The 24,822-nt window shown below is 36.2% G+C and overlaps 1 protein-coding gene across 5 annotated transcripts in view; it reads right to left on the reverse strand.

Moving 5' to 3' along the window:
* NOX4 (NADPH oxidase 4) overlaps nt 1–24,822 on the reverse strand; it is a 184,165-nt gene that overhangs the window by 82,771 nt on the left and 76,572 nt on the right. For all 5 annotated transcript variants that reach the window (XM_087868214.1, XM_087868213.1, XM_087868216.1 and 2 more), the window contains one exon: nt 10,437–10,497. In XM_087868214.1, coding sequence (XP_087724340.1) covers nt 10,437–10,497 — 61 coding nt within the window. The remainder of the gene's footprint in view (nt 1–10,436; nt 10,498–24,822) is intronic.

Genomic DNA, 24,822 nt, shown 5'->3' on the forward strand with positions numbered 1-24,822 from the left:
CACTCTCGCCATTATTATTCATCATAGTACTAGAAGTCCTTGCAACAGCAATCAGACAACAAAAAGGGATAAAAGGTATCCAAATCGGCAAAGAAGAAGTCAAACTGTCTCTCTTCGCAGATGACATGATACTCTATATGGAAAACCCAAAAGAATCCACTCCCAAACTATTAGAAGTTATAGAGCAATTCAGTAATGTGGTGGGATACAAAATCAATGCTCAGAAATCAGTTGCATTTCTATACATGAATAATGAGACCGAAGAAAGAGAAATTAGGGAATCCATCCCATTTACAATAGCACCAAAAACCATACGCTATCTTGGAATTAACTTAACCAGAGACATAAAGGATCTATATTCTAGACACTATAAATCACTCTTGAAAGACATTGAGGAAGACACAAAAAGGTGGAAAAATATTCCATGCTCATGGATCGGAAGAATTAACATAGTTAAAATATCCATGCTACCCAGAGCAATCTACACTTTCAATGCTATCCCGATCAAAATACCAATGACATTTTTCAAAGAACTGGAACAAATAGTCCTTAAATTTGTATGGAACCAGAAAAGGCCCCGAATCGCCAAGGAACTGTTGAAAAGGAAAAACAAAGCTGGGGGCATCACAATGCCGGAATTCGAGCTGTACTACAAAGCTGTGATCACAAAGACAGCATGGTACTGGCACAAAAACAGACACATAGACCAATGGAACAGAATAGAGAGCCCAGAAATGGACCCTCGGCTCTTTGGGCAACTAATATTTGATAAAGCAGGAAAAAACATCCGGTGGAAGAAAGACAGTCTCTTCAATAAATGGTGCTGGGAAAATTGGACAGCTACATGCAAAAGAATGAAACTTGAGCACTCTCTCACACCATACACAAAGATAAACTCCAAATGGATGAAAGACCTCGATGTGAGACAGGAATCCATGAAAATCTTAGAGGAGAACATAGGCAGCAACCTCTACGGCATCGGCCAAAGCAACCTTTTTCATGACACATCTCCAAAGGCAAGAGAAACAAAAGATAAAATGAACTTGTGGGACTTCATCAAGATTAAAAGCTTCTGCACAGCCAAGGAAACAGTCAAAAAAACTAAGAGGCAGCCCATGGAATGGGAGAATATATGTGCAAATGATAATATATGTGCTACAGATAAAAAACTAAGAGGCAGCCCACGGATGGGAGAATATATGTGCAAATGATAATATATGTGCTACAGATAAAAGACTGGTATCCAAGATCTACAAAGAACTTCTCAAACTCAATACACGAGAAACAAATAAACAAATCATAAAATGGGCGGAAGATATGAACAGACACTTCTCCAATGATGACATACAAATGGCTAACAGACACATGAAAATGTTCAAAATCGTTAGCCATGAAGGAAATTCAAATCAAAACCACATTGAGATACCACCTTATGCCAGTTAGAATGGCAAAAATTGACAAGGCAAGAAACAATTGCTGGAGAGGATGCAGAGAAAGGGGATCCCTCCTACATTGTTGGTCGGAATGCTAGTTGGTACAGCTACTCTGGAAAATAGTGTGGAGGTCCCTTAAAAAGTTAAAAATTGAGCTACCCTATGACCCAGCCATTGCGCTACTGGGTATTTACCCCAAAGATACAGACGTAGTGAAGAGAAGGGCTATATGCACCCCAATGTTCATAGCAGCATTGTCCACAATAGCTAAATTTGGAAGGAACTGAGATGCCCTTCACCAGATGACTGGATTAAGAAGTTGTGTTCCATATATACAATGGAATATTACTCAGCTATCAGAAAGAACGAGTTCTCAACATTTGCTGCAACATGGACGGCACTGGAGGAGATAATGCTAAGAGAAGTATGTCAAGCAGAGAAAGACAATTATCATATGATTTCTCTCATCTATGGAACATAAGAACTAGGAAGATCGGTAGGGGAAGAAAGGGATAAAGAAAGGGGGGATAATCAGAAGGGGGAATGAAGCATGAGAGACTATGGACTCTGAGAAACAAACTGAGGGCTTCAGAGGGGAGGGGGGTGGGGGAATGGGATAGACTGGTAACGGGTAGTAAGGAGGGCATGTATTGCATGGTGCACTGGGTGTTATATGCAACTAATGAATCATCGAACTTTACATCAGAAACCAGGGATGTACTGTATGGTGACTAACATAATATAATAAAAAAACATTAAAATAAAAAAAAAAAGAAACAACACCTAAAATGGAGGTGTCTAGATGGCTTCTCAGAAGAAATGACTCCTGAGCTGTGTACATGTGTGGGTAGGGGTGAGCAGGGTGGCAGAGAGTACTGTAAACATATGGATCAGGATAAATATAGGTGGAAGGAAACAAGCAAAACAAGAATGAACCAAAAGGCCAATGTTTCTGTAGTGCAGAGAAGAAACAGTTGGATCAAGATGAGATGTAGGTCAGGACCAGAGCAGGGAGGCCCTTCTAGGTCATCATGAGGATTTTCTAACTTTATCCTAGGAGCAATGGGAAGCTATTAAAGTGATTGAAGCAAGAGAAGTGATTTAATTTGATTCAGGCTTTGAAGCTTCTCTGGCTACAGTGCGGAGAATGGATTGGAGGTGACAGCTATTGTGAATTCAATCAGGAGTAGACCAACACCGGTAAAATCCAATACCACCACCACCTCTATCTCACAATAGCTAATCTGAAGAACTGGACATGCCTGGAAAAAACTCACAATTAATCTGAGTTGTCTCACCTAAATTTTGGACCACAAATCTTAGTAGGCTTGTTGGCACATCTCAGAAGTGCTACTATGATTCCCTCATCAATTCACTATTTCAAATGATACATGAAACTTTCCTCCTTCTCCTCAAAATTCAGCATACCTTCCTCCATTCTCAGTCTCAGTGATAACTTTTCTATTTTTTCACCAAGAAAACAGAAGAAACCAGAAAAGAAATCCCATTCTTCCTACTCCAGAGCCCCAATCCATCTATGGCCATGTTCTGTAACCATCTTCTCTGTGTCTGCTCCTGTTACGAAGCATGAACTGCCTAGCTATCTTGTCTGTGGTCAACTCCTCCACTTGCACATTGAATCCAGTTCTTCTGGAATGCATTAAGAGGCACATGTGGACATTGCTTCTATGATTATATCCTCTATCCCTCCAGTAATATGAACTTTTTCCTCTCTACTTCATTCTCATTTTTCCCACAAGTATGTAAACATATTATAATTGCTCACATTAAATATATGTGTATGTGCATATATTTTATATTTCTACATATGTATTTGTTGTATGTTCTCTTAACTTACATCTGCCTTGTCCCTATATCCTCCTTCCTTCAGCTACTGACTTAATGCTCTATTTCACTTTATATCAAAACTCTTTAGAATTTGCCCAGTGGTGTTTTGGCAAATATTTAACAGCCAGATCTTTAAAATCATTTTTTAAATCTTTTTTTATGGTGTCTGTCAATTTTCAAGGAATAAAGACACTGTGATGATTGAAGCTATTGAACTTGACCTCACTGAACACAGAGTTGGAAGAGAAGCACTCAATGATCCAATGAGCTCACAGGAGCTGGTCCCAACATACCACTGTGTTTGTCTATGTGGACCACCTCTACTTCTCTTGCAATCTCTTGGACCTACTTCAGATAGGCTTCTGTTCCCAATATTCCATTAAAAACACAATTCCCAATGTCATTAATTCAGTCCTCAATTTATTCCGCTTCTCAGAAGCAGCATTTGTTTCAATTGATCAATGCCTCTTTTTATGAAACAATGTCTTGTTCTGTCCAGGCTTCAAACTCTCCTGGTTCCTCTCTTACTTCTGTGGCCACTCCACTTTTGTTACCTTTACTGGACTCTACGTGTTGAAATCTCAGGACTCTGTTAAATTTCTTCTCTATTATACATATTTCTTCAAGTATCTACTCTTAATAGGTCAGTGCCACCTTGGAGGAACAGCTTTGAGAATTGGGGAGGCAATTTGGTTCTAACAATGATAATCATCAGTTACTAAAGTTTGAAGAGTAGGGTCGAAAACATTAGATACCCTGCAACATTGTGGAGGATGGGATGTTATGCAACAAGGAATTATCGCACTTTTTGCTTTTTTTTTTTAAAGGACTTGCTGGACATTCATGTAAATGAAAAATTCATTTATCAAAAATGCAAAGTTTTTACATGACCTAAATAGTGCTAAAAAAAATAGTCCCAAGATTGCAACCACTCTGTAAACTGAAGTAATATTATAAACTATTGTGTCTAGAACTTAAAAAAAGTTCACTATTTTGGAAAATCACCCCATAAAGAAAATAGTGCTCATAGTATTCCAATTGTATTGGAATCCTGTATTTAGAACTGTCTTATTCATGATCATTCTGTATGTGGGTTAAGTCACCTATTTCATTATGACTTCTAGTATAGTCACACTTAAAAATTTAATTAGGAAATATAAATCATTTACTATAAATTATTTTATTTTAATAGTTCCTTTATACTAAGGTTAGGACATTATATTGGTTTTTAAAAATCATTTGTGTACATCTGCGAATTTCATTTAAGAATGTAAAGTGGGCATATAAAATGCTATAAAATGAATATAAATTGCTATAAAAGGTATATTAATGTAATGACATACAGGGCAAATACATAAATGTAAATACATAATATATACAATGTAAGATGTATATAAAGGTATATTAAAATGTATACAAATCTTACATAGAAGAGAATTACTATTCTAGCTGATCCTATCCAACTTCACATCTTTAGATCCATGAATATAATAATTGTCAGGTTTGAATCTCTACTCTGACCTCCAGGTTCACACATGCAATGGCCTATTCAACCTTACTTTTTGAAAGCCTAAGAGGCATCTCAAATTTAAACTGTACAAAACTGAATTTGAATGCCCACTCTTGTGCTGCCTGATATGCCACAAAGTTCTTTAACTCAATACACAGCAGAACCATCCATCTACTTACTTACTTACTCTAGAGACCTTAGATTATCTCTGATTCCTAACTATTTTTTTTATTTTTTTGAAGAATTTATTTGAGAGAGAGAGAGTGGGGAGAGGGGAAGAGGGAGAGGAAGAGAGAATCTCAAGCAGACTCCGCCTAAGTGTAGAGTCCAACATGGGGCTCTATCCCACGACCCTGAGATCATGACCTGAGCCGAAATCAAGAGTTGGCCCCTTAACTGACTGAGCCACCCAGGCGCCCCATGATTCCTAACTCTTCTTACATCCCACCTCCAATCCATCAACAATACCTTCAGAATCCATCCACTTTTCATGACCTCATTACTGTCACCCTATGTATAATCAGCACTTTCTCTTGTCTAGACAGCAACAAGGGCTTCTCTCTAAACTCATCTCCTAATTCCCACTCTGGCCCACCCCCATCATATTCTCTATACAGCAGCCAGAAAAATGTGAGTCAGACCCTAATCAAAATCCTCCAATGATTTTCTACAACATTTAAAATAAAACTGAAGTCTGTAAGCACCTACCATGTCTGGTCCATGGGTATTCTCAGATTTTATTTCCTACAACATTCCCACTTACTTCCAGCAACACTGCACTTCTAACTGGTCCTTGAACACAAACATTTGCCTGCTTCAAGGTTTCTTCCTCTCATCTCCCCCATTATTACTCCTCCAGATTCAGAGCTCTGTTCAAAGAGGCTTTGCGGACCTCCTGTAATGGTCCAAATCCAACCAAAACCAGGAATGACTCTACATAATTTAGAGTCGAAGGAATTTATACAGGGAACTAATGACTTAGATGAGGGAAGAACTGAAGCTAAAAGACCATGAAGCAATCCAGAGAATAGAAAGAAGCTACTACCATCATGGGGGCTGATGGGGCACCAAGCTACCAGAATCCATAAACCAGGGCCATATGGCAGGAGATAAAACCACTACTGAAGCATCATTAAAATGATGATACATTCCCCACCCCAACAAAAAGTTTGACCTGTTTTCTGTCATGCTCTGAATTCCTACTTTTTCCCCCTTCTCCCTAAACTCACTCATTTTAAATAAATAAATAAATAAATAAATAAATAAATAAATAAATAAATAACCTTGGCCTGACAACCACTAGGTTGTATGTATTAAAACAAAGTGAATATCATTCAGATGCAGATTTCTAAACCATATCTTTTTTCTCAATCACATAAAAATGCAAGTCCTCTTATAGCCTATAGTGTCCAATCCCCTGCTCACCTCTCCAGTCTATTTCCTACTATTCTTCCCCTCGCCATCTCTATTCCCCACTGGCCTCCTTGCTGTTCCTTGAATATCTAAACTTATTCCTACCTCAGGGACTTTGCACTTTCTCTTTCCTTAGTCTAAATACACTTCTTCCTAATATCCACCTGACATCCCCTCATCTCATCTCTTTGTATGTAACTAAACACCCCATCTAAATATGTGTATATATATATATACATATATATACATATATATATATCTAAATATATATACATACATATATTATATGTATCTAAATATATATATATATACAGTAGGTATTTAATAAATATTTAATTATTAGCCAAAATAACAGATAGTTTAAATGTTATCTTCCACAAATGTCTAACCATGATAATTTGCTAGTCAAAGCAACAACAACAACAACAAAAAAGAGTATTTCTAGTCACTCCTTTGTAGATGTAGCAATTGATAATTCATATTTATTATGGGTTTAAACTAAAGCTTACACTATGCAATCATGAAGTAAGTAAAATCCAGATATTTCATATATCCCAGTATAATTTGTCCTGTTCAAAAAAGTCAGTTTGCTCAAGGATCTGCTTTTTGGGCATGTCCTTCAAAATAGGGCTGGTATTCAACAGGAGTACTTTTAATTTTTGGCTCTTTTTACAGCCACCAAAAGCCATTCACAGATACATATGGTATGAGGTGGATGGCATTATTGTTCCAAAACATGTTCTCATTATAAAATAATTACATTATTATAATTTGTGTGCTTATAATCTGACTTGTAAAGAGCTCCCCAAATGGAAAAAAAATACTTTAAATGCATTACACATGTTCTGTTTTAATCTTTTCACAAACAATCAGCTAGATGAAGTATAATATGTGCCTGGCTAATTTGGTGATATAGAAATAAACAGAGAGAGAATTTTCAACTCTTTTTTTTGGTCTAGTCCTCAACTAAAGTTCTATCTAAGGTTACTTGTACTATGAGTATCAATGTATTATGTATTAAAGCAAATTCATGATGTTATATGGCCCTGTTTTCCCACTTTGATCCTCAAAGTGAACCATATCTTCTGATTGTAGCAATATTTTTCAAAACAATAAATTGATACAAATTGATACCACAGATTCAAGGAAAGCTATTATATAATATATACAATAAGCCCTCTGCTGCATATTTATCCAGTTGTCAGTCCATTAATTATTGAATGTAAAAGTGACAAAATTTTAGATTAATTTCAATGCAGGTATTATGCACATAATGCTTTTGTAGTAAAACTTAACCTCTCTAGAGTAAGCTGCTATTTAGACCACTAAAAAAACCAACGGTATAATATCACCTCAAACATTATTCAATAGTAATGACATCTAATGTAGAAAGAAACAAAACATTTTGGATAGTTAGAATGATAATCAAACCGGTAGGCAATCTGTGACCATGTACTTGAAATTGGGAAGTATGACTGATTCTAGAAAAGCAACAAAATATTAATTAAGTGATAAACCCACTTGAGCAATTTACTCTACCCATTCTATCACCATCATTTCAAGGAAAAACCTAAATTGTGTTTGAGGTTTGAAGGGTCTTCCAAACTTAATGAGTCTTTCACATACTTAAAAGGTACAATGAGAGTCCTGGTTAAAATAAAAAGCTAGACAATAAATTTGCAACTTTGAGGCCTCCTTGTCCTAGGCTATGCAGCTGCTTAAATTGCTTCTTGGTCACTTTGCTGTTGGTATCATTGATTAGTCTTGGAAAGATCATTCATGGGGCAGTCTAAAACCTGTTCTTTCAACCTGCCCAAGGCAGAACATATATCAGGGAAGAAAAAAGTAACTGTAAAATATCTGTCAGTTTAGAAAAGCAAACCTCTGACATTCAACTTTAAAGCACTCTTTTGATATTTCCCACGCCTATTTCTCTTAATACTAAGTTTTAATCAATTCTTTTAGGACAAAAACCATGATCTTAGGAGTAATTTCCCAGTTTTCCTTCCATAATTATAATTCCATTGTTTTAAGACAACTAAACCCTTTTTTGAACTAAAGTGCCAGATATTATTTAGTGCAGAATTATGTAAGGGTTTTACGCATGAACACTTGACATTTTTTTCCAAGTCAACAAATATTTGAAGTCAACAACCAAGAAGGTTTATTAATTGAAAAGCATCTGACTGGAACTGAACTCTGAATAAAATGATATTGTTTCTCCCTCAATGGCACAGTACATAAAAAAGGAGGATAAAATTAAAACTATTAAGTGTTCCTAATAGAAAAAATTGAAATAAATGATGAGATAATCATTTATTTTAATGGGTTACTGACAATAGAAAATAACTTTATGAAGAAACTCAATAACAATAGCTAGTAATAATCCATCAGAAAGTTTCTCCTTACCATGATGAATTAAATTATATCTTCATTGTGCTTGTTTCCCTTCAGATATAGAATTTCATTGATTACCGTTCATTACTGAAGTTAATTCTTACTTCATTGGTATTCTTAGCTAAGAAGAACTCTACTTGTTCTTTATTTGTCAAATAGTGCAAAACAACTGTGATTATAACAACTAGTTCTGGGCTTATGATGAGAATTACTATTTTCATACTACACCAGTGTTTCTCTAACAAGGGGCTTCCATGATCTCTTTTGAATGCAATCAAATAAACTACCATCTATTGAAGCCTGATTTTTTATAATTCCAAATAGGTCATTACTGCTCAAAGATCTTTTGATCAGTTTCATCATTTTCCCATTAAATACTATGTTGCATATTTTTCCATTTTCATCAAGTCTCCAATTTCAGGCTGGCTGCCCTTTCTACAGATAAATAATTTACACACTATTATTTTTAACTGTATGACATAAGCTCTTCAAATGTCCTTCTTCATAAAATACCCCTTGCTTATTACACAATATCTTGTCCTTTCCTGATTTTTACAAAAATTAGTCCCCCCCTTTCCAGTGCTAATTTCTCACCTGTGCTTGCAAATCCATTCGTTCTAGTTCTCTTTCCATTCCCACCCCTCCACTGCCTCTTCTCCTCTGCCTCCCAGTACCAGTAAGTCTTTCCTTGATTCTAATCTATCCAACTAGCAAATTATTAATACTATTTTTGTTATGATGTTCCAAATCTTTCAAAAGTTCTCCAGCATCTTCAAGTTATTTTATTATCTTGTCAAGGCATTCAAGATCTTCACCGAGCTGACTCTAAATGTCTTTTCCCTAATACTCTCCAGAATAACATCTTTGCTTCTGCTAGGCTGATTTATTTACCTTTCTCAGAAATAGTTTACACATTACCTTCCCTGATCTTTGACAATGCTGTGAATTTTACTAAAATGACTTACTTCCTTCTTCATTTGCCTGATTTTCAAGGTTCAGCTTAAATTCCAACTTCTCTGTAAATCTCCTCTTATAACCCTAGACTACACTAAATCTATCTTTTTTCTGATCCCTGTTCCTAGTTTAGCACTCAATTAGAAAATATTTTTATTTACACTTGCATTCATGTCTATATCTGCATCCTTTCTTTTGAGCAACCAAACTAAGCAACTAGCCAACAAGCTAACATTTACTGAGCACTCACTTGTCAGTCACTGTGTTGGACCAAGGGAATAGAAGAATGAATGTTTCTTTTATTTATTCAGAACTCTTAATAAAATGCATCTCTCAGAAAATACAAAAGTTTTATTGAATAAATGAGTAACACATCACTAATAGATTTGCCATTAAAAATGACCACTATTCCAAAGAGGCTGTGGAGTTGATATATACACATAGGTAATATCACAAAAAGGTCATACAAGAACTGGAAGATTTAAATCACAATATAAATCCCAATCCCAGATATTGATTATTTTGAGAGTAAAACCAGCCACTTATTTTAAAATCATATTTTCTAAAAAACACAGTTCATTCTTCCCACTATTGCCTGTGCATTTGACAAGTAGGCAGAAATCAATGATTTGCAAGCAGAGCAAACAATACATTATTAACAATTATTGATATCCAAGGTATTTGAATTCCAAAAATGCATCCTAAAAGAAGAAAATATGACTATCAAAACTGTATATGCAAAGAAAGAAAACAAAACAACAGCTTGAGAACATATACACATTTTTATATATGCTAGTAGTCCTACTACTTAAACACATGCAAACTATTGTATGACCCATTATTTTCAAAGCATGTACCTTCAAACTCTATGTTCCACATACCTGTCCAGTCTCCTACTATTTTAAGGTGGACCCCAAAAGTTGCTTTGGTTTCAGTAGGACACTAAAAAAACAAAACCAAAAACCACTGGAATCAATTCTGAGTAATAGTTATGTATTACCAAACTATGATTTAATTACAATTTTCATTCTCATAGCAAGTCCCCCAAATCAATAGAAATAGAAAGGAATGAACTAAAAATCAATATAGATTCTCATTAGTGGAAGAAATAAGCAATGTTGACCAGTCAATAAAACAATACACATTTCTCTAAAAACCCATAGGTATCTATATAAAAAAATACACAGTCTAAAATTGCTACTATATCTATTTAACAATAGATATTGCCAAAATGCCTTTTGAATTAAAATATTTCAAAGGACACAGCTTTTAACCACAAAGGAAGAAATGGAGACTAATGATTTTAATGTTTTTTTCTCTCCAGATATTATTATACACTTCACATCTTAACAAATTCCAGGAATAAAGAAAAAAACATTTCCCAATGTGACCTGAATTTTCCATGTCCGACAAGCAAACTCCCACTGAAAGAGTTCTATTTCATTCCTTCCCTTAATTCGCAGAAGAAATAATCTGGAGTGAACTGGCAAGGGTACCTGGGAAGGGGAATGAGTGTGGCTATGGAAGTAAGAAAAGTATCCGTGGCCCCACGAATACGAAATGTAGAAAACATCCACATCACTAAAATGAGAGAATAATTTTTGGCTCACAATAAGGAAATGCAGAATCTCCTTTTATTTTTCAGAACCCCAATCCTTCATCCATAATCCCCAGATTCAAACGTTGTGAAAAGTAAGTTTTTTCATAACTCGTTTGGTGGCATATCTGAATTGAATTTATGGGAGAGTAATGATGGGAGGCTAATACCTCTGTATAAAAATTCATACAGAAGTGTTTTCCTACAGAAGTATCCATTTGTTGGGGTGCCTGGGTGTCTCAGTCGGTTAAGTGTCTGCCTTCGGCTCACGTCATGATCTCATGGTCCTGGGATCCAGCCCAGCGTTGGACTCCTTGCTCAGTGGGGAGTCTGTTTCTCCCTCTCCTCCCCGCTCATGCTGTCTCTCTCTCCCTATCTCTCTCTCAAATAAGTAAATAAAATCTTTAAAAAAAAAGAAATATCCATTTGTTTAAGAATGTTACCTCATATCCTGCTAGAGATCTTATGTAATATATGAAATATACATACCTTTTAAAATCCACAAAATTCTGAATTCTGAAAACACATCTAACCTAAGGGTTATGGGTAAGAACTTTATACACATTATTATTTCTAACTGTATGATGAAAATTCTTTCAACTGTCCTACTTCCTAAAACATCCCTTTGTTATCATACAATATCTTGTCCTTTCCTGATTTTTATAGAAATTAGTCCCCCCTTTCCAATGCTAACTTCTCAAACCTGTAACTACCAAGCTTTCACTGAGTACCATGTGCCAAAGGCAGTGCCAAGTGCTTTATCTCCAAAATCTTGCAATAACCCCTGTCTTTCATAGTTAGGGAAACTGAATAATTGAGACTTAAAAATATGAACTTGCCCAAGATCATACAACTTGTAAGAAGATGAGACAGAGTTTGGATCCAAGTCTATCTGACTACATAGTTCTTAACTATGGCAAGTCACTGTCTCCACTAAGGCAAACATGGAAAATGGGTAAGGGTCACGTGAGAAATCAAATGGAGTAGGAGGAAGAAAAGTTATTTATTGAAGATTACTAGAATCGACATCCAACAATAAGAATTAAGGGGAAATATGAGCTGAAGTCATATGTGGTCCTAGGGACCATGTAATAGAGAATGGGTTGTATAAAGCAAGTCTAAGATCCTCAAGCTTACTGTGTCAACCAGTTAATGTAGGTCACATTGGGATGCTATAAGAGGAAATAGGGGAGATGAAGACACCATGGAGAAATGTAAAGAACTCACAGAAAAACAAGAAAGGCAGCTTGGAAACCAGTGAGAACACTAAAATAAAAATGTAGGTATTGCTCACTTGTTCTCTGCAAATCATAAACATACTAAAAAGTACATGATCTAATATATGTTCAGGGTTGGGAATTGATGTGACATGGCATTTCCAAACTACTCTTCTGCAATCAGTGTTTCTAATAGAATCATTACTGTATGATAAAAATATTAAAATAAATAAAAAATACTATAAAAATGATGTTATTTAAATACTATTTGTACTATTAAAATGTTATTCCATTTATAATTCTGACTCTAATATTTATCTCATTTGCATTCTGGCTTTTAATAACTCCGAGATCATTAAATTTTGTTAACCAATATATCTTAATAATTATACCTTTAGTAAGATGGTGTGATCTGTAAAAACCACCTATCATTTTTACTTCATACTATTTAATGCTGGCCAGAGCCTCTATGCAGTAAAATTTGTAGCTTGCAGAAAGCAAGAACCCCAACAGAGTTCCAAGCTACCAGTCTGCTTGTCCATGTCTCGCTTGATGTTTCCCCCATTGTGAACTACCTCTTAGATTATAAAAAAGATCTAAGCCAAGAAAGTATCAGAATAGAGAGCAAAAAAGTTAGTCTTGGGATGCCTGAGTGTGCCTCTGGCTTGTTATAATCTCATATTCTAAAGGAAAACATATATCTTCTCAAATATACATATCTCTAGTCCATTCTTTCAGTGCAAACATTGTAAAAGATACTTGCATATAATAACATCCCCTCTGGTCCTTTCGGAGCCTACAAACCTCCCTCTTGTGATGCTGGACAGATGTATCAGTACAGTTTTTAAGGCTGTTCTGATTTCGAATAGATAAAACATAGTACTGTTTCTTTCAAACTCTAGGAATAATACCCTTATAAGTTACTGATATTTTCTCAAATTAGCTAGGAAAAAGAACACAGAATTTAACATAGTCTTTGCCCAATCATATTGCCTCAGATTAACACACAGAATGGTTTCAGCACGTGTGGTTTAAAACAACGAATGGAGATCTTAGAATCAAATTCTAGTAGCTTTGCACAAAAAATGTTCAGATTCACTAATGTTGCTTAAAACATAGTGTAGTGATTCTTTAATGCTTCCTCACTATCTCTTATTTTTTTTAATTTTTTCAAAGTTTTTATTCAAATTCCAGTTAGTTCACATGCAGTGTGATATTAGTTTCAGGTGTACAATACAGTGATTCAACAATTCTATACATTACCCAGTGCTCGTCATGATAAGTGTACTCCTTTTTTTTTTTAAGATTTTATTTATTTATTTGACAGAGAGAAAGAGGCAGTGAGAGAGGGAACACAAGCAGGGGCAGTGGGAGTGGGAGAAGCAGGCTTCCCACTGAGCAGGGAAGCTGGGATCATGACCTCAGCCGAAGGCAGATGGTTCACCGACTGAGCCACCCAGGTGCCCCTGATAAGTGTACTCTTAATCCCCTTCACCTATTTCACCCATTCCCCCACCCACCTCCCCTCTGGTATCCATCAGTTTGTCTCAATAGTTAATAGTCTGTTTCTTGGTTTGTCTCTCTCTCTTTTTTCCCTTGTTTGTTTTGTAAAATCATATGATACTTGTCTTTCTGTGGCTGACTTATTTTGCTTAGCATAATATTCTCTAGCTCCATCTCTGTCATTGCAAATGGCAAGATGTCACTCTTCTTTATGGCTGAATAATATTCCTCTGTGTGTGTGTACACACCAAACTGGACAGCAAGATGCAAAAGAATGAAACCAGACCAAGACCACTTTCTTACACATACACAAAAATAAATTCAAAACGGATGAAAGACCTAAATGTGAGACAGGAAACCATCAAAATCCTAGAGGAAAACACAGACCTTTTTGACATTGGCCATAAGCAACTTCTTTCTAGCTATGTCTTCTCACTATCTTTTTAATAGTGCTTAAAAACACTTTTCAAAGAGAAGAAATAGTAAAGTACAGATATCTATGGCTATCTATCTCTTCGAGAATATTAATAAGGAATTATGCTTATGACAAGTTTTCAGTTTAAAAAGTTTTAGGATAATATGTGTACTTAAGCTTATATTATTAAAATAAAAACAGATATGAACATTTTTTCTATACAAAGAAATAAATTGAAGAGAATACATAATATAGCATTAGGAATATTAACTTCTAGGAAGCAAAACTGAAGACAGAAAATGAGAACTCATTTCACATACATCTCCATTTTAAATTAATTATTAGTCTTTGTAATATTTATAATTTTAAATATTTTTAAAACCTAATTTAAAATGTAAACAATAAGACATTGTGAGTTTCGACTTAGTCTTACTTAAGTTTCCTAGATGAAGAGAAAGAGTACGGCTCATGTTGACCATAACATGTGTACCAAAATACATATTACCCAGTTCAAGGATAAAAAAATAAAGTGACCAAATTTGTAAGAAAGAACAGATCTGGAAGAATTTCTATTTTGATATCCTTGAGTAAAAATGTTTTCCTTCAAATTATTTGTTCAATATGGCATTGGGTTTTTAAAGTGCTCAAATGACTAATGATTTTATAACAGTCCCACAAAAATATAAACAGATATTACATAATCATCTTACATTTGAGAATTAAATGTAAAAATGATGTCACTGTGCAATGATTTATTCAACATGGAAAAGAAATTTAAAAGCCACAATGTGTTTGTTTTTAAATCAAGAGCCTTGCAATAATAAATAAAAATGATTCTAAAGTAGATGTTACTATATTAAACACTATATTTTCAATATAACAAATTTGTTAAGCCAGAGAAAATGATCACAGAACATGAGTCTTTAATCATTATTGTCAGGTCTTCTTTTCAACCCCTTCTTCCAAAGCTCTAGTTTCGATGCCTGCTAGACGTTTCCACATGAAATTCACTCTCAATGTATTATATTTAAAAATCTTATTATCTCACTTCTCAAATTGTCTCTCTTTCTGATTCTCTTATGTCTGGACATAGAACCTATGCCTTTATCAGAACAGAAGCTCAAATCTCAGAGGAATATCATGTATATCTCTTCCTGCCAACATTCAATCGATTTTCAAGTCCTCTAAAATAATCTTACCAAGGAAATGTCTGACTACAGCAATCTCCTATTGATTAACCTTTTGTGTCCTCCTAAGGAAAAACACCCATATTCTTTCCTACAGTCTATAGCCAACCACACCTGTTCCAATTCTTTCCAACTTTATATTCCATATTCCTCCTTGACCACTCTAATCCATCTAAGCCAACATGGATCAGCTAATACATTTCCCTGGCCTCTCACTTTCCCACTTATTAGTCTACTCATTTAGAATGACTCCATTCCCATTTCTCATACTGTACCCTAGCAATTCTTTAAGAGTCATCTCAAATGCTACCACTTTCATGAAAAAATCCTGATTTTCCCTGCCATGAATATTCCTCACTTCCCTGACGCCCTAAATTGTTTGATTTTTATGCCCTTTATTACGGTCAACCTCTTTAATTCTATGTAATTTCTCTCTGTATTAAAATACATTTACAATGTCTTGAGATCAAGAAATATTTCTAGGGGCGCCTGGGTGGCACAGCGGTTGGGCGCCTGCCTTCGGCTCAGGGCGTGATCCCGGCGTTATGGGATCGAGCCCCACATCAGGCTCTTCCGCTATGAGCCTGCTTCTTCCTCTCCCGCTCCCCCTGCTTGTGTTCCCTCTCTCGCTGGCTGTCTCTATCTCTGTCACATAAATAAATAAAATCTTTAAAAAAAAAAATAAAAAAAAAATAAAAAAATAAATATTTCTAAGTCAGTACTGTATATTCCATAGCACCTTACCCATAGTGGGTATGCATTCAAATATCAGTTCAGCAAAATATTGGAGAATTAACCTGAGAATGAATAAGGACTTCAATGATGGGCAATTCTTCTATAATTTATTCATACATTCAAACATGAATCCAAAGTGTTCCAGAGACTATACTAGGAGCTCATGCAATTTCACAAATGAGGATTGTTCTAAAAGTAAGAGAGGAGATAATGAGCCAGGAGCACAGAAACCATCACAATTAATGCAACATCATGACTCTAAACATTTTGACAAATACAATATTTTAATGTCTACTTGTTTACTTGAAGAAAAAAATGGTGTTTACTTGTATATTTGCAAGAAAAAATAGACTCCATCTTAAACAGAAAGATCCTGGAAGAGTATGTAAATGAAATGTTTATGAACTGTGAAGGAATGTGTGTATTTATCTCAACTCCCTCATAACAACAAAACACTAAAATGATGATTTAGGGATACAAAAACACAAACTAAAACAGCAAAGATAACATGGGGTATGATATCAACAATGGAGAGGTGTCAAAAAAATTTGCCATGGTAAAATGTGGATGAGACGGTGGTTGGGAAACTGATGGAAAGAAACATATGAAGCTTAAATCCCACTACCCTCATAAAGGCGACCACCTTGAGAAGCAAGCCCATCCTCCCCTCACAACAGACCTCAGAGGCAATAGAAAGAAGCTGGGGTTCAGCTTTTGCTTTAAAAAAAAGAAAAAGAGGAATTGTGTTCACATCTGTATACGGGATAATCTGACCCCCAGAATCATCTGACCCCAAGCACAAGCCAGGCAACTCCTCCTCCACAAACCCAAAGACAAGTAGAGAGGGCCCAGAAGGGGCTCTAGATGTAGGAATAACCTGTACAGTGGAAAGTAGGGCTGAGATTGCTGAGATTAGTGACTTTGTTGATTAGCCCAGCAAATATTTAATGAAAGCACACTAAATGCCATCTCAAATTTACATTCTAAAACTGAGCTCTACAAACACTCATCAGGACCTGTTCTCCCTATGGCCTTCCCTAGCTTAATGAAGCCCCAGTTACACTGACCAAACACTTGGGAGATAACCTTAACTCTTCTATTACACATTCCATACCCAAGCTATCAAGAAATCTTGTTAGAGCCCACTTAAAATATACTCCAAATCTGACCCCTTCTCACCAGCTCCACTATCACTACCCTGGTCCAAGCCATCATCATACCCCAACTGGACACCCACAACAGACTCCTAACTGGTTTCCTTACTTCTGCTCATTTCCCTTCATCTAATCTTAACACAGCAGCAAGAGTAACCCTATTAAAAAGTAATTCAGATCATGCCGTTCCTCTACTCAGAAGCCTCCAGCAGCCCCTCCTCACTCAAAGTAAAATCCAGAGTCTTGGCAATGTTCTATAAATGCCAAATTTCTCTGACATTATCTCCTACCATCCTCCCTTTTTCTGAGTGTATTCCAGGCACACTGACCTCCCCTCTTCCATTCACACACATGGATACACACACATTTATACAGATGCAAGTCAACAGGCATTAGGTATAACTCAGGGTGAAAACTGGCCAATTTTGAACAGAGAAATGACATGATCTGATTTCATTTTAAAATAATCACTCTGGCTGCTCGTTAAGATAAAATGGTAGGTGAGCAAGAGCAGACAGAGGGAGACCAGTTAGCAGGCTATCCAGATGGTAGTAGATTGGACCAGGGGGCCACTGTGGAAATGGTGCACATGTTTTGAAGGCAGAGCCAAGAAAATGTGTGGACAGAATATAGACTATATTTAAAAAATGACAAAAATCAAGAATGATATCCAGGTTTTCAACCTGAGCAACCTAAATAATGGAGTTGGCATTAAATGAGGTGGGGAAGACTGTGGATGAAATAGATTTGAGAGGCTGAAGGTTAGGAGTTCAGTTTTAGACATGCTAAGATGTCCTTCAGACATCCAAGTGGAAGTTTCTGGCAGACAACTGGTTACATAAGCTTGAATTTTAGAGTTGGAGGCAGGGCTGGAAATATACATTTGGGAGATGATAGCACCCAGATGCATCAGTAAGACTGCATGAGATCATTGGAGAAATAAGTTTAGCTAGAGAGGAAAGAGGGTTCAATGAATGGACACTGGGGTATTCTGATATTTAGAGGGTACTGGAATGACAAGAAACAGCAAAAAGAGACTGAGTAAAAGTCAGAAAATGAGGAGAAAAACCAGGTGAGTTGGATGTCCTGGAAGCAAAATGAAAAAAGTGTCTCAATAAAGCAAGTGATTGGCTGTCTAAATGCTGCTGAGAGGTCAAGTCCATCGAGAACATGGGAAATGACAACTGGACTCAGCAATCACATGGTCATTGCTGACCTTGGAAATGTTTTTGTAGGATGCTGTGGGCAAAAATTTGGTGGATTTAAGAGAAAATGAGAGAAACAGAACTGAAGAACTAAGGAATGGGGCAGTAGCTGGAAGGAGATGTGAGTGAAGAAGGGAGATTTTATTCACCATGTTCTCTTTTGTACCAACGTAAAAGGAGGCATCTAAAAATATCAATAGGATAAGTCAAGTTTAATATTAAACAGCTGGTTTTCTCTGAATACATTGACCTATTTAGGTTCATATTTATCACGCAGGCCCTCATTAGGCGCTGAAGGAATATTTTCTTTTCCCCTGGAAAAGAGCCAAGCTAGAGCAGTCAGATGATGTTTAATTTTCAGGGAGTTCAGATGTCCTCTTAAGTTTCATGAACATTAGTGACCTTTTTGGGACAATTTCCACCACTGTGTCTGGTCTTTGGTTAAGACACATCATTGCCTTGCTAACCTATCATCTATCCCTGCTGAGTTTCTAAGCTGCCCAAGCAAAAGATTTGTGAAGCCCTAGAGAAAAACAATTTTTTAAAGAAACTACACAAATGAAAGCAAGACCCAAGATCAAAATAGCTGATGTGGACTTCCTGGTTGTATTTAAGCCCATGAAATGAAATAAATAATCATAACCAAAATTTCAACAATCTTTAAGGAATCCATAACCATTCTTGTCTGGTTTTCATTGAAAACTGGAAAGACTATTCCCTAAGTGACTGGTTAAGAGATTAAAAATACAAAGCAGCAAAATGATGGCAAGGGCAGGCTTGCTATGAGAAAGCACCGACAATAACAAACTAACAGCTAAACTTGTCTCTGACTCATGGAAAAATATGTGAAATCAGGTTATCCCGGCTTAAAAATAATGAATCACACAACTTTGAATACAGATGTCAGGAAAGCACATGTGTATTTCTGAATACAAATAATAATGAAAGGATATAGAGGTATTCATGCAAACTGTAATCAATTATGTCCACAAAAAAGCAGAGTCTACGTTATTTCTATAGTTGAGAATCCATGAAGAATATCAATGAACAGAAGTAATGTCCCTCTCAGGTAATTACTAAGAGATGCTACATTTCATAGGAAGCAGTAAGTTTTCACGCTTTCTTAAGTTTGGGCTTTTTAAAAGCCATCTCTGATTTGCCTATCTAAATTAGATGAAAGCGTACCTTAACAGAAGATTTGTTTTGGTAGAAAATCCAAACTTTGGTAATTATAGTACATGGCTGAAAAGCACTGCTAAAGATCCACTACATCGTTGAGGAACAAAATGTAAAACTCTACCCAGATTTGAAGGGCATAAAGGTACAAAGAGGGAGAAGAATCAGAAAATATGAATTCTGAATCTAACTTTGTCATCAATTGTGTTACTTTGGTTACTTTGAACCCTTAAAGATTCTATGCCTTAAATATCTCCTCTCCTCAACAATAAGCAAAAAAAAAAAAAAAAAAACACAAAGTTGGTATTCAGACTACAAGTTGTTTTTTAATTGATGTGTAATTGACATACAATATTATATTGGTTTCAGGTATACAACACGGTGATTTGACAGTTATATACATCATAAAATACTCACCACGATAAGTGTAATCACCATGTGCCACCATACCAGGTTATTACAATCTTATTGGCAATATTCCCTAAGCTATACTTTTCATCTCTGTGACTTATTTTATAGCTGGGAGTTTGAGCCTCTTAATCCCCTTGGACTACACATTTTTAAAGTTCAATGAATTTAGATAACCTAGGATTTTTTTATGTGTCTCATATTTACTTTCAAGTTTTAAAAAACAAGAATTTTCTCACAAAAGATATATTTACGTTTTTAAATATATTTATAATTATATAAATGAATATAAATATTTATGTTAAAGACATACATTTAAATGTCATTTGTAGTGGAAACTGGTGCACTGCTCAGATCCTCTTCCTTCCCCCCCCCTCCCAATTTTCAGCATCAAAACACTAATTCCTCAGTCTCCCAGCTCTTTCAAGTGTTTCCTGCAGAGCTCATTACTGAGGCCCTCCCCAGGAACTGCTAGCCACAGAAGGAAGCTTCCATGCCTCTCCCTCGAGATATCTGATCTCCAATGACTGGTCAGTTGGAGAGTACAAAGTTTTGGCCTCTTGAACTCAACATAGGACAACTCTGAACTGTCACTTTAGGCAGAGTTCCTGTCAGACCTGCAGAGGCCTCTGTTGAGACTTTATCATGGTTCCACTTCTGTGGTGTGTTCTCAGTCCCTCACTCTTTATCAGTGTTGTCCTGAGCACACTCCCCAGAACCTCCATCAGGAAAATCTGTACCTTTCAGTATGTTTCCCAGGAAACCCAACCTAAGACATTAGGTACTACAGGCTAGTCAACCACAGGACACAAATCTTCAGTTCCCTCAAATGACTGTTTCTCAACCAATCTGTGGCCAGAACTTAGTTACTTCATGCCGCAGAATGAGGCAAACAAAACAAAATAAAACAACTCAGCTTAATCCTGTCTTGGTTCTCCCACCATTCTCTGAAATAAGAACCGTAACAGCTGCACACTTACTGAGAACTTATATGCCAAGCACCATGCTTAGCACTTGATTATATCTAATGAAGATTCGGAGTAACTGCATAGAGAAGTTACTATTATTAGCCACATTTAATAAAGAAGTGAACCAAAGTTAAGTATGTCAATAGTCGTAGTACTAAGTGGGAGATCTAGGCCTCCAATCCAGGCTGCAGGATTCCAAAATCCATGGTTTCACACTACACAATGGCCTCTGATCGCCATGAGTCCTGTCAGCAAACACATGCCTGGTGGTTCCGCTGGAGAGAATCCAGGTGCATTAGCAGAAAACAATCATGACTTCCTGGGAAAACCCAACAGATTAGCACATCTTCCTTGTGTGGGAAAGTCAATGTCAAGTATAAGAAACACTAAAGCACTTTAAGCAATTAACACTCCAACCTCTGGATTCCTAATTAAATCAGTACTCAAAACTTAGTTGTACTTTGACTAAAATTGTGAGACCTACTACAGTACTTCTGTACCTTATCTTTTATACTTATTTTTTTGTATTTTCAGTTTTAAAAAGTTTATCTCCATTTTTAAAAATGAAAGTCAGACTACTGAATTTATAATTGTATATTTTATAGATTTGACTTTCTTGTACATTGGCACAGTATATGAAAATAAGCATTAGATTTTTTTTTCTAGTGGGGGAATTTGACCTTTAATGCTCCAGAATAGAGAAGAGCTTAATAGTATGGACAATCCAAAACTTTCAATTGCATATTTCTCTAACATTTTTATAGTTTCAGTAAACGTCTCTCTTAAATGGCAATTCTTTATTATTGTTTGAGTCCAGCAACAAAGATATCCAAAAGTAAGGGGAGTTTCAAAAATACTAATGCCCTTGGGGCACCTGGGTGGCTCAGTCATTTAAGTGTCTGACTCTTGATTTTGGGTCTGGTCATGATCTCAGGGTCATGGGATTGAGCCCCGCATTGGACTCCCAGCTCTGCCTGGAGACTGCTTGAGATTCTCTCTCTCCCTCTGCCTCTCCCCCACTTGTGTGTGCTCTCTCTCTCTCTCAATAAATAAAATCTTTAAAATACATATATTCATATTTATATATATTCATACACACACACACACACACACACACACACACACACACACACACACATGAATGCCCTGAATGTTGATGGATGGTGAGTCAGGTGAGAGCACCGAACAGCTAGCTAGCAATGTACCTTTCTGCCAGGCAGGTCCGTGTGCCACTAACCAGCTGTGTGACTTTGGACATGTTTTTTAATCTGAGGCACACTATTTTCTGCATTATACAACATAAACAATACATGACTCATAGGAATACAATAAAAATTAAAACTACAATATTTCCAAGGTTTATGAAAGAACTTTTAGGCACTTAATTAGTAGGGGCTATTATCCTTAACAAAGATAAAGTGTTTACACACTTCTTAGCGGGAATCAGCAAATGGGAAATTACTTTGTGTGGCTTTACTTCACAGGAACCCTTAAGGGAAACACCCAGTGAAAATGTTTGAGAAGCATGCATTTTACATGTAAGTGCCAAGTTGAAGTAATTAGATAAAAAGAAAGAAATGGCAGGAAAAGACAATACATTAACATAATAGCATGATGTAAAATTTAGCTTAGAAATGTTTGCTTTACTTAAATTCATTCCTAGGCAGCAGCAAGATTTGCCTCTTTTCACTCTTATGAAAATAGAAATTCCTTTGGGGGATAGTAGGAGTGAGCCAGCCAGTAACCCCCCAAAATCTGGGAAGGCTACAAACCATTTCCTAAGCCAACACAAGTACATGATACACAGATGGCCTTTGCCTTAACATTTTTTGGGGAAGCCAACTATTGTTACAATTTAAACTATGAGATACAGCTACCAAAAAAAAATGACATTTAAAATAAGAACAAATGTGAATACACAACCTAAACTTAAAAAATGAAGACCTACTTCCTAAGAAATATTGATAGCATTTGTAAGATAAGCACAGAAATTAGGAACAAGGGATTTTCCACTGTTAGCCCAGGGAATAGGAGCTGGGAGGTGAAAAAGGACCTGTTGTTTTTGACCAGATGTTACCTATGGATTGTTTCCCTTTGCCTTTGGTGTTTCTCCCCCAACCACTTTTGCCATAAGTACATCCCTGCTCCTTCTCTTCTGAGCTAAAGAAAAACAGCCACCATGGCCTTACAGATTAGACTCAGAACAGAACTGGCAATCTAGTCTTTAACTGAAAAACCACTTCAGCCATAAACATTTCTCCTTTTTCTTTAATCCCTATAACTTCCTCTTCTCTAGCTTCACCTTCCAAGAATATGCTAAAACGAAAAAACAACAACAAAAAGAGGAAAAGAGAATTTATCTATAAAGTATTTCTCAAGCTAGATCACAAATGCTAGTTATGTATTAGGTGTTTTTCACTCTTTGATTGGGTTGCCCTGTGTCCTAGACGCTGTGCTGTGAACGCATCTTTGAAACGGCTCTTGGACCTTCTGGTTAGGAGTAAGGAGGCATTAACCAAATAATCAAATGGCACTTGTGTTGAAGACAGTACACAGGCATTTATAAGATGAAAAGGTCAAGAAACAACCTAATAGGAAGGGTCTATGAAGGCTTCTCAAGAAGTGACTTCGAATGAGGTGGGAAAGATGAGAGGAGTTGCTGACGTATAGAGAATGTCAGGCGTTTGGAGTGTGAATAAGTAGACAAAGCAGACAGAGGTTGGTTAGCAGGATGAACAGACTAGTTTATGCCAAGACCCAAAACAAGGAAAATGAAAAGTGTTAAGTAAACATGTGAATAAAATTTAATGAATTTGTTTATTGAAGAACTTCTCAGAACTATCAATATGTTAAGAGGCACTATGAATTTCTAAGTGATGTATATCAAACCGTGAATGCACTATCCTAAGGGCACTGTCAGCTGTGTTGGGCAACTATTGATCTAGGATCATGGTTCTCAATTGCTGGCAATTCTGCCCTTCAAGGGTTATTTGACAATTTTTGGAGACATTTCTCATTGCCACAAGTTGGGGGTACCGTCGGCAGCTAGTGAGTAGAGGCTACCAATGTTGATAAACATCTTATAATGCACAGGAGAACATGCCACATCAAAGAATTATCTGACCCAAATGTCAATAATGTTGAGGTTGAAAAGTCCTGATCTAGCACAAAGCTCCTTCCAAACATTCCAGGGAGATGGCTTTCTAAGTTTCTGGACTGGCCTCATTGTCAGAAATGTCTTTATCATTTTGAATCAAAGTATATTTCTCTAAAACTTTTTACTATTAGTTTTATTTCTACACCTTGGGATCCCAAAGGAAAAATATCTAATCCATGACAGATTTTCAAAAGTTGAGACTACTGTGATATCCCCCCAATTTTTCATTTTCAGGTTGAAAAATCACATGTTGGTGTCCTATCCCTGCTTCTCAAAAAAACAAAACAAAAACAAAAACAAAACAAAACAAACAAAAAACCCAAAAAAACAAAACGTAATTGCAGAAGTGAAGACAAAAATCCAAATTAAAATGAAACATTCTGAGATTATTAAAAATAACAATAGTGTAGTTACCAAGTACTGACCACCACCAGAGATACCCTCCCAGGCATAGGCCTCACAGTGACAGAGCTGGAGCTGAACTGTCAAGTTCATGTTCTTTGTGTGAATATTCACTATCATTTTACATCACATATAATTGTTCT

Source organism: Ursus americanus, chromosome 16 (genome assembly GCF_024610735.1).
Source record: "Ursus americanus isolate L20-20 chromosome 16, mUrsAme1.1.p, whole genome shotgun sequence".
Taxonomy (NCBI): Eukaryota; Metazoa; Chordata; class Mammalia; order Carnivora; family Ursidae; genus Ursus; species Ursus americanus.